This window comes from Lonchura striata, chromosome 2, assembly GCF_050655825.1.
Source record: "Lonchura striata isolate lonStrDom1 chromosome 2, ASM5065582v1, whole genome shotgun sequence".
Lineage (NCBI taxonomy): Eukaryota > Metazoa > Chordata > Aves > Passeriformes > Estrildidae > Lonchura > Lonchura striata.
In genome coordinates, this window is record NC_140704.1 from 135,131,354 (window position 1) to 135,147,768 (window position 16,415).

Consider the following 16,415-nt stretch of genomic DNA (forward strand, 5'->3'; position numbering starts at 1 on the left):
CTTCCTCCAGTGTAAAAAATCCCACAGAATTTATTTAGAAATTTATTTTTAAGGTTTTGTTTTGTTTTTATAAATAAATAAATAAAAACAGAGACACTGCTTCAATCTAGCTAACCTAATGGGCTCAGCGTTTCATAGGAATGGGTTGACATCTACTAGGTTAAAGGCCATCTCAAAGTTCCTATCTCTTTTGTACTTACTTTAGAAAACATTTAGGACCTTTATGCCACAGCAAACTGATAAAGGTTGCACCTTTTTGGTCTGAAAGCACTTTTTTTAACTTTCATGAACAACAGCGTAACTTTTTATCTTCTCAACCATCTTTCAAGAACCAAGAAAATTGGATGCATAATACATAAAGATTCCCTTAAGAACAAATAATTCACTCATCTATTCAGTAAGTTACATTTGCCACAAAAAAATCTACAGCACAGTCAGTATCACCCAAACATGCACTGAAAGCCTATTTTTCATTAACCTGTTCCATTCTAGAAGGATCTGGATTTTTCAGTTCTTCTAATTATTTCCTTTTCAATAAGCAATGATCATGTTTAAAAATGTTTTCCACAGTTTCAATATTTAAGACTACCTGTCTCCTATCATCCCTACAACTTGACTACTACAAAGGCAGCTTGGGGAAAAAGGCCACAGTAAAACAAGTCAGGAATTGCTGGCAAGCCATAAAACCCAGAGAGCACCATTAATGCTGAAAACATTGAGGTAGACCTCAGCAATATCCCTGATAGGAACACAGCCAATAGGGATGTCCCCAAATAGTTATGTAAGCAAGTTTCTTCCAAAAAGTATACTGAATAAAACTCTATGACATTGTTTCAAAAGCATATCACAAATAAATAATTCTCAACATACATTTCAAAATAAAGAGGAATGCACACTCCATTCTAATATATGCTTTGATAAAATTCTACCAATGTCATCTACCATGAAAAATTATTTTGCAGTGAAGCATTTTCAACTAAATCAATTCGATATTATATTAATATCAAATTGATTTTAAATCAGTTTAAAAGTTCTGCTGTTAGTCAACAAGTAAGGTCAGCAGATGCGGGTGACCATCTCTTACAGAAGGGAGACTTGAGAAACTCCCACTACAATTTCTGGGGGTGGGGGGAGCATGGGTGCTGTATTTTGTTTGTTTGTCATGTTGGAGAGGAGGATTTACAATGTCCAGTGCAAAGTCTCTAAGTCTCTCACTCTGTGACTACCAGGACCCTGGACCTCTTCTGCAGCTGCACATGTATGGAGGAAAGCTTTCTTCCTTTTGCAAAAGCCACGAGCTTCCACATCCTTCCACATTCTGTGGATCTCCATCTACCACTCAACTGAGGAACATTTTCAGCTGCTTGGTCTGGCTCTCCTGTCTGAAGTGCTTCTGTGAACATCCTGTCAGTATCTTTTATTCCCTCAAAATACACTGCTTTGTCACTATTAGGAGTCAGAAGCAGTAAAGCAATCAGCTTTCAGCCTTCTTTAGTCCTGTATCTTCCTATGTGCTCTCACCCCTGCTGCAAAAGCTAGCAGAGCTTATAAAACATCATACTGTACTTAGGCTTTGTATTCCATACATTCCTACCACTACTCTCTTCCCTCACAAGATGCCCTACAACACAGTGGCAGTAATTCTGGGAAATGGGAGGCAGAAGTCTAGAATTTTGACCTCAGTCTCCAGGCAAATGCATCTAACAGTGAACTACCACATAAAAACCTGCCACAGCCACCTCCTTCAGCCATATTTTAAACAGGAATTGTGACTGTATTTAATGAGTGGGAAAGTTCTGCTGCTAACACACACCTATTAAGCAACCACCTCAGAGAATTAGAGGCCAGGCTACTGGGAACCCAAGAAAGCAGCAGTAGAAATTGCATCAGTTACTTAGGCCAGAGCAGCTGGGAGTCGGAACAGGACAGATCTAAGAAATGTTTGACTACTGAGAGCTGTAACAAAGTGGGTACTGAACTCACAGGTTTTGTATCACAGTGACTTATACACCCAAGTCTTCATTCAGTGTTGAGCCTCATTCAGTCTTTTGGCTGTTGTATGACACACCTATTTACCAGAAATAATTGCAACTGGCATTTAAATGGAAAAACCACATAATTGTCAACTAGTTGAAGCTTTTGGTGACTTTTTGAAGGACTATGAACCCAAGTTACAATTTCTAATGGGGAAAAGTTTCTAGCACAAAACATTCCTTTGCTTCTTGAGAATAAGGCTCATAAAACTGGTTTGATAATTTTTGGGGTTTCTTCCCCCCACCCCCTGGAAAAAATAAAAAAGTTTAAATGATATTACTATTATAATCATGGAATATTCTGAGTTGCACAGGATTCATCAGGATCATCAAGTCAAACTCCTGGCCCTGTATAGGACACCCCAAGAATCACACTATGTGCCTGACAGCATTGTTCAAACACTTCCCATTAGTCCAGTCCAGCCAAACTGCATTTATTTCTGTTTATAGCAAAACAAAGAAAATCTACATTAAACATTCTGCAACAGCTCTCCAAAACAGAATTGACAACAACATAAAAAAAAAAAAATCCTCATTTTTAAAATATACTACTAATAGTGACATAAATGACCAACTTTACCTGTCACAGAAAATGGCTTGAGAGCCAATACAGACCTCTAAACCTCTATCACCTCTATACATGTACAGAAGTAAAGCACTAGTACACCTGTATATGGCACCAAGCAAACCGTCTTACTGGGGGCACAGTAAACATGCCTGACTGAAAATACATCCTTGAAGTATAAATACCTAGGCTACAGTAACATTGAAACCAGCCCACAACTGAGTTTCCTTACAAAATTCCTACTGAAATTAGGACATAAGTTGTTATAAAACACATTTCACCAGCTTTTGCTTGTCAGCTGAAATACCAGCTAAAGGATTTAGTCCTTTCTAACAGTTTTGAAGCACCACTCCAGAGCTATTCGAGCATATACGTCGTATCACAGAGAAGACTGACTTAAGAGTATCAAACAGTCCCTTACCCTGCATGCTGAAATCACTAAAAAATAATGAACAAACCAACTCATGAATTCTTCTGTCAACATGTAGATTCTAAAGCATGGTGCATGTCCCACTGTAATCAAAAATACCATTAGGTATAATAAGACAGGAAAGTAAGTGCTGGAACCAAACCTGTTGCCTGACAGCTGAATGATTAAACCACCACTTGCCTCAGGCTATCTCCAGTTTGCCAACTTTGCTGCAGTTATGCTGCTCAAAACAGTCATCTGTTGGGGGGGGGGGTGAGGTGGGGAGAACAGCGAAGGAAACCTGCTGTCCCAAAGATTAAATTCTTTTATTCTTATGTTTGATTAGAAGGAAGAACGTGTTTAAGAACTAGACTGACCAAACCTAAAATGTTCATGTCTTATAGGGCAAAATGTAATAAAACAAAACCTGACTACTTTTCTACATTCTAGCTGTCAAATTGCACTTCATGACTTCTCCATCCTCATCTTTTAATACATTAAGTACCAACCACAAACTATCTAGAAGCTTCACCAAAGATTAAAGCAGCAGTTAGAAATCCAGAATAAACCCAAACTGCACGAAGAGACAACTTCAATGCAATATGAATAAATAGGCAATATGCATTCAACAGGGCAATAAAGAGAAGCAGGAGGCATGTTACTGAAAAGGAGAAAAGAGAACAACCACAAGTACTCTTGGTACACCAGAAACCCTTAAACTAAGCCTTGCTGAAAAATCACAAGGGGAATGTGAGGAAGCTGGTCTGAACACTAGTCTCTCCACTGACATATGAAAAAGCTTATACACAAAAATAAGTAAAACCCAGGCAACTGAACAAAAGAAGTAATATTTTGATCATTCTCACTCTCTCTTCTGCTCCACATTAAACCTCCCAAAGTTAAGTTGCTCAGAACTCTCCTATGTTCTTCATTTTCTTTCCTCCTTCCAGGTACATACCACAGAGTCCCTGTTCAGAGCATGCAGAGGCATAGCAAGCAAGACAGGATAAATGTTGTTTATTACTAGACTGTATAATATATGTTGGGACAGGAGGACAGGCCTCTTTTTGTTTCAAATCCCAATTTTATCTGGGCACAATTCCCTATTTGTGAAAAAAATATGGTTTTAGTTATTTTCTGTCATGGCTCCCAGAGGCCTCTAAGCATGGGTACTTATAAATAAAAACATATTATTGTTTCTTATTTTGTCCTTGAGCAGGGAAACAAAAGGCAGAAGGAAACAAAACATGAAACTAAACACAACAGCAATTAAATAAGAAGTTTGTCATAAATATTTTGTGTCTCTAGGAAGGAAATTAAATCTCTCTTCCCTAGTTTACAAAGTTTATTTCTCCAACCTTCTTGCTTGCAATGTTCTGTTATTCAGCAGTATCAAAAAGCACTTTTAAGACACTAATTTTCTATGAATTTATTATAACCAAATAACACAAACATCCAGAAAGTGACTGTTTTGCCTCTAAAGGTATATTGGAAAAAGCAACCAATCCCCAAAGTCTTGTGTCTTTGTCAAGTACAAAGAAGCACAAAATCTGTGGCTGCCTTTCAGGGACAGCAAGGATTTTTAATGTCCCTTTCTGGTGACATTTATTTAGGAAACTTGCTATTGCTCCTATTTTGGTCAATAACACAACTATCACAGAACCAGAGGACAAGTCCACAGGACCAGTGAACACGATTTATATTCATTTTTAGCTGAGAGATGCAGAGGTCCAGTTCTTGAATTATTTCTAGTTTTTAATGTAAAAAATTAAAATAATGGGTGCCTAATGCAAAATACAACAAATTTTAGCAAACCAAACCTGTAGCCTGACAGCTGAATGATTAAACCACCACTTGTCATGAGGCAAACTACCTCCAGTTTGCCTGCTTTGCTTTAGTGCAGTTACAGGGCTCAAGGCAGTCATCTACGAGACAGGACAGAGGGGCAGGGGAATAATCGCAGGATTATTCTTGTTTGAGCACAAAAAAGAATGGGATTAAGACATATACAGACCAGATGTGAAGGTGTAGAAAGGCAACTTCCTAACTACAGTTACTGGTATCAATTAAAAATTGAAAATAACAGTACATTTTAAAAGCAATGTCCTCAGCATGCAAATAAAACACAGATTAAGAGATTGCAATGCAAAACCAATGCCACTGTTCTGATCTGTTTGGCCTAGCAACAGGTATTTCCTCTCAACACATATAAAAACTGCATGGATAGTGTGGTGCAATTTGGTAAACTACTTACACAGAAATTACTTATAAAGACTGATTTGTCAAGCTGCATAGAAACTGCACTAAACCCTAATTCATATACTTACACTCTAAAAATTAATTCTGATTTTTTTCATACTATCTTTCCCCTTTCTTTTTATCAACAGCTGAGAACTCTAAAGGAAAAACAAAATAAAGCCCAAAACAAACCCCAGAAAAGCCCAACAAGCAACATCTACAAAACCCCTTTTTTCAACTTCCTAAACACACACAAAAAGTTTCTGCTTTGCACTTCCAAATAATCTTGAGCAAATTACATCAGGTATCGATATGCAAACACAAATGCAGCTTTGTATTTGCTATGAAACACTACAAAGTTGCTTATTTGGCACTGATTTCCACTCTTGAGATATTAGCTCTCTATATTACATACACACAACTCCCCACAGCCTCCCCTCCCTGCAACTGCCTTAAGTTAAACATTACATTGTGCCTCATGAAATCAGGCAGCTATAGCCTCAATTAGAGTAATCTATTGATGCTGCCTATTCATGCAAATAATTCTATTAAAATTTGTGGACCTCAATCTGCAGTAGTCTTTAGGCAAACAATGAGCAATATCAGCAAGTAGGTATGTAAATTAACTACTTTAAAAATGTGTTCTTATAGCTATTGCAGTATATTTTTATACATAAAAAACATTCACGATTCTTTTTTTTCTTTGTTACATACTCCCTCACATGCTGACAAAATCTATTAGAACTTTTTAGTTAGGTTTCAACAATCTTTTCATCATTGCCTTAAATCAATCATTGTTGAATTACATTCCAAAAAATGTCCAAATAATTATTTGCTTAAAAAATACAGATCTTTTAAGTGATCAGGAGTTACAAAACAATTTTGCAGCAAAATATATTACTGATTGCTGACTCCAAAGAGAGTCATGATATATTCTCAGGACCACTGACATTGAAACAGCAGCCTCTCACATAATCACACCAGTTTAGCTCCAAGAAACTGGTCCAAATGTATGTGGGACAGGATACAAAGTGACAAGCAGTACAAAGGACAATTCACAGAAGGAGAATTTTGGTCCTCTAGAAAAACTTAAAAGCACCAAAACCAGGCTTCTGCTTTGAATCTCCTGCTACAGTCAACTTTTTCTCTACAAATTATAGAGTGCTTAGAGACACAAAAACCCCTCTCTCCCTGTTTTAACCATAAAACTTTACACATAAAAGCCTTTCATGATACAACACTGTCACGCAGCATGAGAAAACACATTATTAGAAGAAAGTAAATTAACAACATACGTTTCATGGTCCCATCTTCCTCTTCATCATCATCACTGTTGATTACCATGGTCCCCAAGTCTGATTCTAACATGGTGCTGTTGTGCTCAATCATTGTCTGCGCGCCTTCACTCATCGTACTGGTGGCTCTCATGGTACCAGCACTCTCTGAATTGGTCTTCACCATGGTGTGAGAGTCCAACTCATCTTCATCCTATAGGAAAATATTTGCCAGAACACAGCAGATCATTAAAACAAAACAATGGTGATATGCAATCACTTATTGATTAGTATTTTATCTTTATGTGACCTAGTTGTACTGTTGGACTCCCAGGTTTAAAGCTTTAAAAGAAATCACAAAACAAAAAATCTTCCACATAAAGAAGAATAAAAACTCTTCTTTCACTCACATATGCATAGCAGGGTAAGTATAATAAGGCCCACACACTCACTTTGCATTAGCATTCAGGTTTGCGTTGTCTCTGTGATTCTCATGACCCACTTTATCTCTCTTGGTACCAAAACTCAGTAACACAATTTACAGAAAGAGATTTTGCTGTTTTGCAAGGAACTGTCACGAAGGGTGCTGACCACCCTTAATTTAGGATCACGCTCAGCATCTGACATTACATACAGAACCCCAGATGATAGGCTTATGTTCAAGTTAACTATTAAACAATCTCCAACAGAGTTTTTAGTGTCCCCCTCAGAAACAAAAAAATCAACTTGACTTACTTCAAGTTACACATTTGTAACAAAGGTTTTAAAATGGTATGAAGTACCATTTTAAAACCTTTGTTACAAATGTGAGTAAATAACTTGTTAATACTACACAGAAATAGCCCTTGAGCACATACTTACTCGCTAGTGTGAGGGAGATAATATCAAGGATATAGACAGTAACATTTTGAATTGGTAACAGTAATGGGCCAGGAATTTGAAACAGAGTACTAATGACAATCCAGTTAATGAAACATGAAATTCATATGGAATACCAATATTTGAAAACACTAATGGGAAATCCCACTGGTTTCCAAAATCTGATTTAGATTATACACACAGCATCGCAGCATTTCAGGAGTAATATGATGGGCTGTGACTATATACATTTTCTATATGCATAAAATCTATTACTCAAGGAGAAAAAAAATTTAGACATTCTCAATTGTTGACTAAATGTAAGCAATAATATCCATCACTGTGAAGTAACTCAATGTCAAATCGTTATATTTTAAATACAAATGCTACTTTCACCAGTTTTATAACCGTATAGGCATTCGTTTCCTCTATTGTGTCAGAACTTCATTAGAGTTCCTTGATAAATGAATTTTACCTGATTAGCAAAATATATATATAGTTTGGAAGATGAATAGATAACCCTTGAATTTTTTTTTTTTTTTGCCCCTTACATGTTGTTGTTACATAGAATCATAGAATTCTTTAGGTTGGAAAAGACCTCTAAAATCATCAATCTAACTGTTAATTTCGCACTGCCAAGTCCACCACTAAATCATGTCCCTAAATGCCACATCTACAAGACTTTTAAATATATTCAGGGTAATGTGTAACATTAAAACAAGTTTTCACCCACTAATAAATATCCTGTTTTTCCTAAATCTTTGCATTTCTTTATAGATTTTAAATGTTAAACTATGACTTGTAGGTGCAGGGGCTGGGGAGACAGAGGCAGAATGCCAAAAAAGTAAAGCCTAGACTCAAACCCCTGCAGCACTTTCTGTTTCTCACTGAACTAATTCCCTGTGGCAGACAGTTTCCCTCTTGCACAGACACACGTGCACGAGCTGCATGGCCTGAGTGCCTGTTTCACTAAGGGCTGGTCTAGGTAGATATAGAAAATTGAGTGCAGTAATACCAGTTCCTGAAAATGATTCTATTCCATCTTAACTAAAAGATACAAAAACAGATTTTATTTTGATAGTCCAGCTAACAGCATACCGTAATGAAGCCAGGATACAGACCTAAACAGATGTCAATTAAAATTCCAAACTCAAAAGAATAATTATTTTCCAGATTATAATTTGCAAAAATACTTGAGTTCTTAATTTACATTCTTTCAGGGTTTTTTGTTTTGTTTGTTTTATCTGCATTCTATTTAGTATCCTGCCCTTAAAAAAACTGTGATATTCCCAAAGATACAGACAGCTTACAGCTACAGCACTACGCAACCATGCCAGTGAAAAAAATGAGAATATTTTGGTACTGCACCTCCTGGTGGCAAGTTCAAGTTTCTTTGCTTTCTACCACCAAATGTTACTGTTAACCCCAGAGTTTTCTATGAATTGCATTTTTCCCCTTCTAAATAGGGTACTCGGAAACAAAAGTAGTTTTGCATAGCATTTTAAAAGTGCCAGAACAGTTAACCTACAAGTTTTTCTTTCAGTACTACAATACAACATAAAACTGACTTACAACATACTGGTGTTTTGCCTATTAATCACTACCAATTTGACATCTCTAACATACAGGCAGGCAAATTTCTGAGTTTAAGACACAGTTACATTTGATTTACAGACTAGGCTGACTAATATTAATACCCACTTGCAGTGCATATGGCCCTAAATTTACCTAAGCTGAAACAAGAAATTAAACAAATGCTTTCCAGAAGCTCAAAACTTTTATTGTAGAATTAATGGGAGAAAGTGATGGCTAACAATATGAACAAGTATGAAATGAGTACTAAATTATCACTTTCATAACTATTGCTTCCTTGAAAAAATATCTGCTATTTCTTCAGTCAAATCAACTACCTGGACTTGGCCCAAAGAATAGCATTTCATTTTCCAGTCCAAGAGTGCCAAAAGCCTTTATCTTAGTATTGTCTCTCAGCAAAGAGAACAGTTATCTTTTATCTCCTAGGAGACTAAGGATCACAAAAGGCCACCTTAGTACTAGAAGAACAGTTGTCACAAAAAGGAAAGTATACAACAATTTTGATGAATGGTGTTTTCCTTATATCAGGAATGAGGTACTGAGACAGAACAACATAAAACTTCTCGTGGCCTGTGCATGCCCCAGAATATTTAATTTTGTAGCTAACACAGAATGCTTCCAGAACTGTCATTCTAGTATTTCTTACAAATGTGAGATTTAGCTAATATGGCAGTAGACTACACTGGTTCTGAAAAGGTAACTTAATAAAAATATGCAGTGGATCCACGTTATGGAAGTGTACATTTACATGAGAGATGAAAGTGATTCCTTCATACAAATTCTGATTCAAGCTTTACAGTACTTAAATATTGGTGTAGAACTTGTGATCTGTTGTTAAAAAAGGTAAACACACTGATTAAATAAACACAAACACAATCTCAATTTTAACCAGAAAAAAAAAAAGAGGTATTAAAGCCGAACTGTCGTGTTTTCATACTGTTTATGAAAACAGATACAAGAATCGAACAGTAAAAACAACTAACTCCGAAGTTAAATTGTCTGCTGCTCTCCTGTGTACAAGTAATAAGCAACCAAACTTGTATTTGGAAGGGGTTTCAGTTACACACTATACAGCAATACAAGGTGTGCACAAGCGAGAACTCGAAAATCTCTTGAAATGCTACAGAAAAAACAATATACTACAGAAACTCTGAATAACATCATAATGCAAAGTAAAGCAATAACCTGCAATCCTATAAGCCTAATCCTCCAGATCTCTTTATTTACCAAAACGTTGTTATTATTAACAAACTCAATCCTTAGAGTATAAAAATGCAATCATAGAGATTTTATTATCAAGACAGAAAATTCAAAAATACTTCAGCAGAAACCACACACAAGGCTTCATGATATACTTGGAAAATACAAGATCTCATCACACAAGGAGTTTATTCAGAGAAGTTGGCCTTGCAGACCATACCTAAGTCTAATCAGTACAGAAGTGAATGAGCCGAGGTGATAAAGACTAATGGATTTTTCTGTTGTCTTTTAAATATCAGTAGGATGAAGTCTGATAAAAAATCAAACACGAGATGCAAATACGGCAGCAGTTACCTTAAAAATCTCTCTGCCTGTGGTTTGGTATGTTAAAAGAACACTAGAGGGCAGCAAAGACAGCCAACTCGGCTGCAAAGTATTAAAGGAAGATTTATTTACATGCTGGCAAAATTTAGTATCCTGTAAAATAATTTCATTTACTATTAACACCTCATCATCACATTTTAGAAATGTAGCTGTAGTCCCAGCTATCTGTTTTTAAAGCACTGCAGTAGCTACATAAACACAATATAGTTTGGTCAAGCACAAGGACTTTGTAAAAGCTCTAACGTACAAAGCCAAATTTCAACCTGAGTATATGATTAATACTGAGCACACAAAGCTTAGACCCATCAGTAAAACAGGTAAAAACTTAACTTTCAGCACACAGTGAAATCCCATGGCATTCAACAGACATCTGTCACAAAACAGTACTTAAGCCGGTTTTCTACCTCCAGGTAATGATGCCTTGCTGCATGCTTATACCGCCCCATGTTTATTCTTCCTATAACCAGTTTCTGGCCCCACACTGATGTGGGTTTTAACAATATGCCATATTTCTAGCTTCAGGACACCTAAAGTACTGCAATTAAATCTAATTAACACACATATCAAGTGTTTTTTGGCATGAAGAAAAAATGGGAAAGAGAAAGTTTTAACACTTTCATGCGAAATTAAATGGCTATCTATAGACAGATATAGCTACAACATATACATGAAAGAAGCATGAAAGCAAATAGAAAAACCTTCTGAAAAGTACAGCACAGTGTATCAGATTTAAAATACAGAATAACTAATCTGATTCACTAGTTCCTTTACAACAACACTATAAATATTGTAAAAATATAAAGGAATAATTATAGCAATTATTTCTTAGAGTCTCAAAACACAGATACAAACTTTTCCTAATTAACCACATAACCTTTTGTATGAATTAATAAATAATCCTACATATAGGAACAACAGATTATCCACAGTTGGCTTTGGCATTGATAGTTGTCAACCAGCAAGTAGCCAAGCAAAGAAAAAAGGGATCACTGAAGTAATTCCTTGATTTAATACTCTAAAAGACTTCAACATTTCTCACATCACAGCCACATTAAAATGTAAAAAAAAACATACAGAGAGCTGCTTCTTAGCTCACGCCTTTAAAGGTCCACAGAAACAAATATTTAGGCATGTTTTCTGTAAGCTGCCAGGCAACAAGTTACTTTATGTTCCCATAATATAGCTGCCCAGCCTCAGCATCCACTTCACATCACACTTCCAAAAATGCACAAGAAGAGACTGCTCATGTCTCATAATGCCTAAACTAACATTTCAACTTTGATATTGGGATTACCCTTCTGTAGAACACAACACTTGCAATTTTTGCTTAATTAATAAAACCTGCACAACTACCTCAGCACCTATCAAAACATGTCAGTTTGTCACAAGGCATTCTCATCACATCAGCAGCTCTCATAACAGGCATAAAATAAATTCTGAGCACACTATAATGATATTATATCTCTCAGGAAGGATACAGACATGAAGACTGTATTCAACCTGGACATTTATTTACAGGTCTATAATACAAAGTTTTGAACAGTAAAAAATATTTACATTACAAGTTACAACTTCTCATGCTATAAAATGTTCACAGAAAGTGGTGAAAAAGAAAAATAGAAATGAATTTTAGGGGGGATGTGACTCTTCCTCATTTGAAGGACAACTGAACTGACCCTGAAAATTAAGTACATAATTGTGAAAACTTGGCATCTGATTATTTCTCAAAATCCACACAAACCATTCTACTTCTAGTAATGTAAGTCACTTTTAACTTGAGTGCCCATTACTATACATTAAGTGACTTTACGAAGGTATTAAAGCACAAAAACTTATTCAAATGTTACTGTTAGGGTAATACAGGTTTCCTAACATAAGAAACTTCACAGTCAGAACACTTTACACCTTCCTTCTTGAAGGGTCTCAAATCATGTACTAGTGAGTAACGAGCAGAACTCCTCAAAATTTACATAGGAAATTATTGGGGGGTGAGATTAATAAATTCAAGCCTCTGACAGGTTAAATGAAACCATTATTTTTCTATATGTATATGAACTCAATTCACTGTCCATGAGGGAACTTTAACCTCAGTACACTTTACTTAACACTAACATCAATATTTACTCTTGCTTTTAGATGTTGTTAAGTGTATATTTCTCAAAGTTCAAGTCTGTTTATGCATTTCTATAGTGAGGCCTTCACAGTAGTATGATTGGGAAAAAATCCATTTTTGAGGTGTTATTTTTCAAAATTGAAGTGCCAGGTGGCTGTTACTTCGCAACTGAATAGTGACTCCAATTCTAGACACAATCTAAAACCATTATTAGATATTAAAATATGAAGAAATATATGCATTACTTACTGTCACTACTACTACATAAGGTAACACAGGGATTGTTGTTAGCTCTTTCTAGGACTGCTGCCACCACTGCAGACTTATCAAGACCTGTGTTATTATTTGAACTATAGGACCATGTAGTCATGTAAACTACATACAAGCAGCCCTGGATTTCTTATGGGGTTCTATGAAACTGATATATAAGGAAGAGGAATGTGCAAGGGTTATTTTTCTTTGTCCCTGAATGCTGGACTGCTGACCTCATCCACTACCAAACTGTATACCAACTATACCAAACTGGCACTCGTATTATCTGCTTTCCCTTTCCAAAAGGAAAACAATAAATACTCAGAAGTGCAGAAATAACTGGTTTACTCTTTTTCTGGCAGTACCACAAACAAGTTCTAAATTAAATGAAAGACACAGCCTTTGAGTTTATAGTCAAATTATACATAATTTTGAAGTGTGGGATTAAGGATACACAAATATTGTAATGCTTTCATTTTATTCTTCCAGATTTTTATCCTGGTTTCCTCTAATAACTTGTGGGTCCATTGATTAACCTCTGCCTAGTATGCTTAAAAAACTAAAATCAGAATACCACTTAGTGCAGACTTCACTTACACCTAACATGTTCAGCAGTTTTCCACTATGCAGTACATGAGCAATATGCATTCAAGAAACATTTTACAGAGAATGTCTTTAATTTAAAAGAAAATGGTAACAGTGTCAAAGAATCACAGAATGTTTTGGATTGGAAGAGACATTAAAGACCATCTAGTATCAACTACCCTACCACAGGCAGGGACACCTTCACCTAGATCAGATTGCTCAAAGTCCCATCCTATTGACCTACAACACTTTAGGAATAGGTTATCCATAGCTTCTCTGAGCAACCTGTTCTAGTGTTACACACCCTCTCCACAAAGAATTCCTCCTAATATCTATTCTCAATCTACCTTCCTTGAATTAAAAGCCATCACCCTTATACTATATGCCCTTGGAAAAAGTCCTTCAGCTTTCTTGTAGGCCCCCCACTAGGCACTGGTACAAGTTTATGCTGCTGTTTCCTAGTTTAGCTGATCAGAACCTTTGGTGACAGCAACTGGAGAAGATTCTGGTGTTATCACTCAAATTAATTTGGAATTTCTTATAATGATGTACTGCACTGAAACTGCTGCAAGACATAGGAAGTCTGCATTATAACCAAACAATTTTTATAAACAGTCCAGAGCAAAGTTTGTTCTGCATTGTAACACACTAAAGATATTCATAGGTCGCTCCAAAAACCGTTTTTGTCAACAAGGAAATCCTTCATCTCACCATCAACATTCTTAATTTCAAACACTTACACCCTCGCTTTTTCTATTAAAACCAAGTATTTTTTTTTACTCAAGGCTTACCAAGTAACATGGAATTATTAGACATACATTTACTGATAGCAAAAGTCATACTTACCACCAAATATCACCAGCTTTAATAACTGTTATATATTTCATCCTAACTACAAATCTTATTACAGATTATTTTCTTGAACCATAAAATTGTGCGAAAACTTAGGGAACTAAAAAAACCTCAATAGCATTAAAAATGTAAAAAATTATTTTGATATAGTAGGTACAAAAATTTTCTTTTACTTGATCTTACAATGGGAAGCCTTTGAAAATGTTTAATTCTTCAATATAAACTTTATAGCAAGAACACTTGGACATCCTCTTGTCCATTACAAGATATTCTTGCATCTCTCTTAACAGGCCTTGTAAAAATAATTTGGTGTTTATTATTAATATAAAACAATTATAGCCTGGAAGTAAGCATTCACAGTGAAAAATAAAAAGTAGTACACAACAACATATAACAAAAGATGATAAAAGCATTCTGAAAGAACATATTGCTGAAGTTTTTACCCATACTCTCTTATCCTTCTCTTTTTGTCATCTTAAAAGTCTCATCTAGTGATCCCTCCACTGAAGGGAATACTACAAGGCTTCATTTTTCAATTTCTCCCTGTCTGTCTTTCACTGTGCTGAAATCATGCTCTTCTTTCTATTTTTCTACGATCTTTCTTTTCTGAACAGACTAGTCTCATTCACAAGCCCGCTTTCAACGCTTTCTCCTATTCTGTCACTTTATTTAGTACTGAGAAGTCAGCTCTGCCTCAAATTTGCCTCTTCCCTTACCTGTAAAATTTTCAAACCTTTACTCTTTTCTCACATCCTGTGCAACTACAGGCAGGGCTGCCTCTAGCCCTCTGCGGGGCTGGCCTTTAGAACTCCTCTACATCACGATCACAAAAAAAACTGAGCAAGGTATGCAAATGCTGAGCTGCCAACTGCGCTGACCTTCTGCCTTATATTGAAGAGCAATTTCTTCAAGAAGTTGACTTCTGGTTCTGGGTTTCTTGCTGCTCATACACTGCTATATAATTTACAGCCCCTAAAATTCTATTAATGACACACTTAGCATTTCCTTATACTACAACAGCACTAATTTTTAAGAGCAAACCTACTTTTTAACAAAAGTGGCTAATTAGACAAATTAGGCACTGCATTAGACAAAGTTGCCAGGAGGTGCAGGGTGGTGAGCAATCCTTTCCTTCTGTTCCTTACTGCTGACACCACACCTGAAGTGCTGGGTCTAATTCTGGGCTCCACAGTATGAGAGACAAGGACACACCAGAGGGAGCTGGCAAAGGGCCACAAAGATGAACAAGGGACTGGAGCATTTCTCCCAGGAGGAAAGGCTGAGAGCTGGAACTGCTCAACCAGGAGAACACAAACCTCTAGGGGACCCCATCAGTACTGGTAAATATCTGAAGAGCAGGTGCAAAGAGGATGAAGTCAGGCTCCTTTCAGTGGTTCTGAGTGACAGGAGCAGAGGCAAAGGTCATATAATGAAAAGAAGGTTTCCTGTGAACATCAGGAAACATTTTTTGTACCACGAGGTTGACAGAGCACTGGCACAAGCTACATAGGGAGGTTGTGGAGTTTCCTTCCTTGGAGAAGGAAAGCTGTCTGGACATGGTCCCGGGCAGCCAAACCTCAGTGGCTTAACCCCCTGCTTTTTAAACCCCCTGCTTAAGTAGGGGGATTGGACAAGGTGACCTCTGCAGGTACCTGCCAATCTCAGCCACTCGGTGATTGTGTTTTCTCAGCCCTATTAACCAAAGATACTCCTGTTACTTTCAGATTTGAGGCACTTAGTGACAAGCAGAGTCTTGCTGTCTTTTTTGCACATAACTTGTTCCCTTACTGCACCACAAAAGCTCATGGCAGAATTCCCTACTACAATGGTAATAGAAGTAACAGATTGCTGCCTCAGTCCTGGATTTGAGGTTCTCTTACACTGAACACTAAACTGGGGAAGTATGGAGGGAAGGAGTCTCAGGGGGTGGCAGAGTGGGGAGTGCAGTGTTAGGTTTTGACTTCTGCACCCATGCAAGAACCATGAGGAGTTGCTAAATGCTGCCTCAGTTGAGGTGAACCAAACTTGTGTTACACCCTTCCATGCAGTAATGAGAGAG

At 36.7% G+C, this 16,415-nt stretch overlaps 1 protein-coding gene across 7 annotated transcripts in view; it reads right to left on the bottom strand.

Annotated features, from left to right (window-relative positions):
• The window catches only part of STK3 (serine/threonine kinase 3), a 132,821-nt gene that overhangs the window by 55,492 nt on the left and 60,914 nt on the right, over positions 1-16,415 (bottom strand). For all 7 annotated transcript variants that reach the window (XR_014953013.1, XM_021529418.3, XM_085572397.1 and 4 more), the window contains exon 9: positions 6,541-6,733. Coding sequence is in view for 6 of the 7 variants with exons in the window: in XM_021529418.3 (XP_021385093.1) it covers positions 6,541-6,733 (193 nt within the window). In the remaining variant the exon portion in view is untranslated. The remainder of the gene's footprint in view (positions 1-6,540; positions 6,734-16,415) is intronic.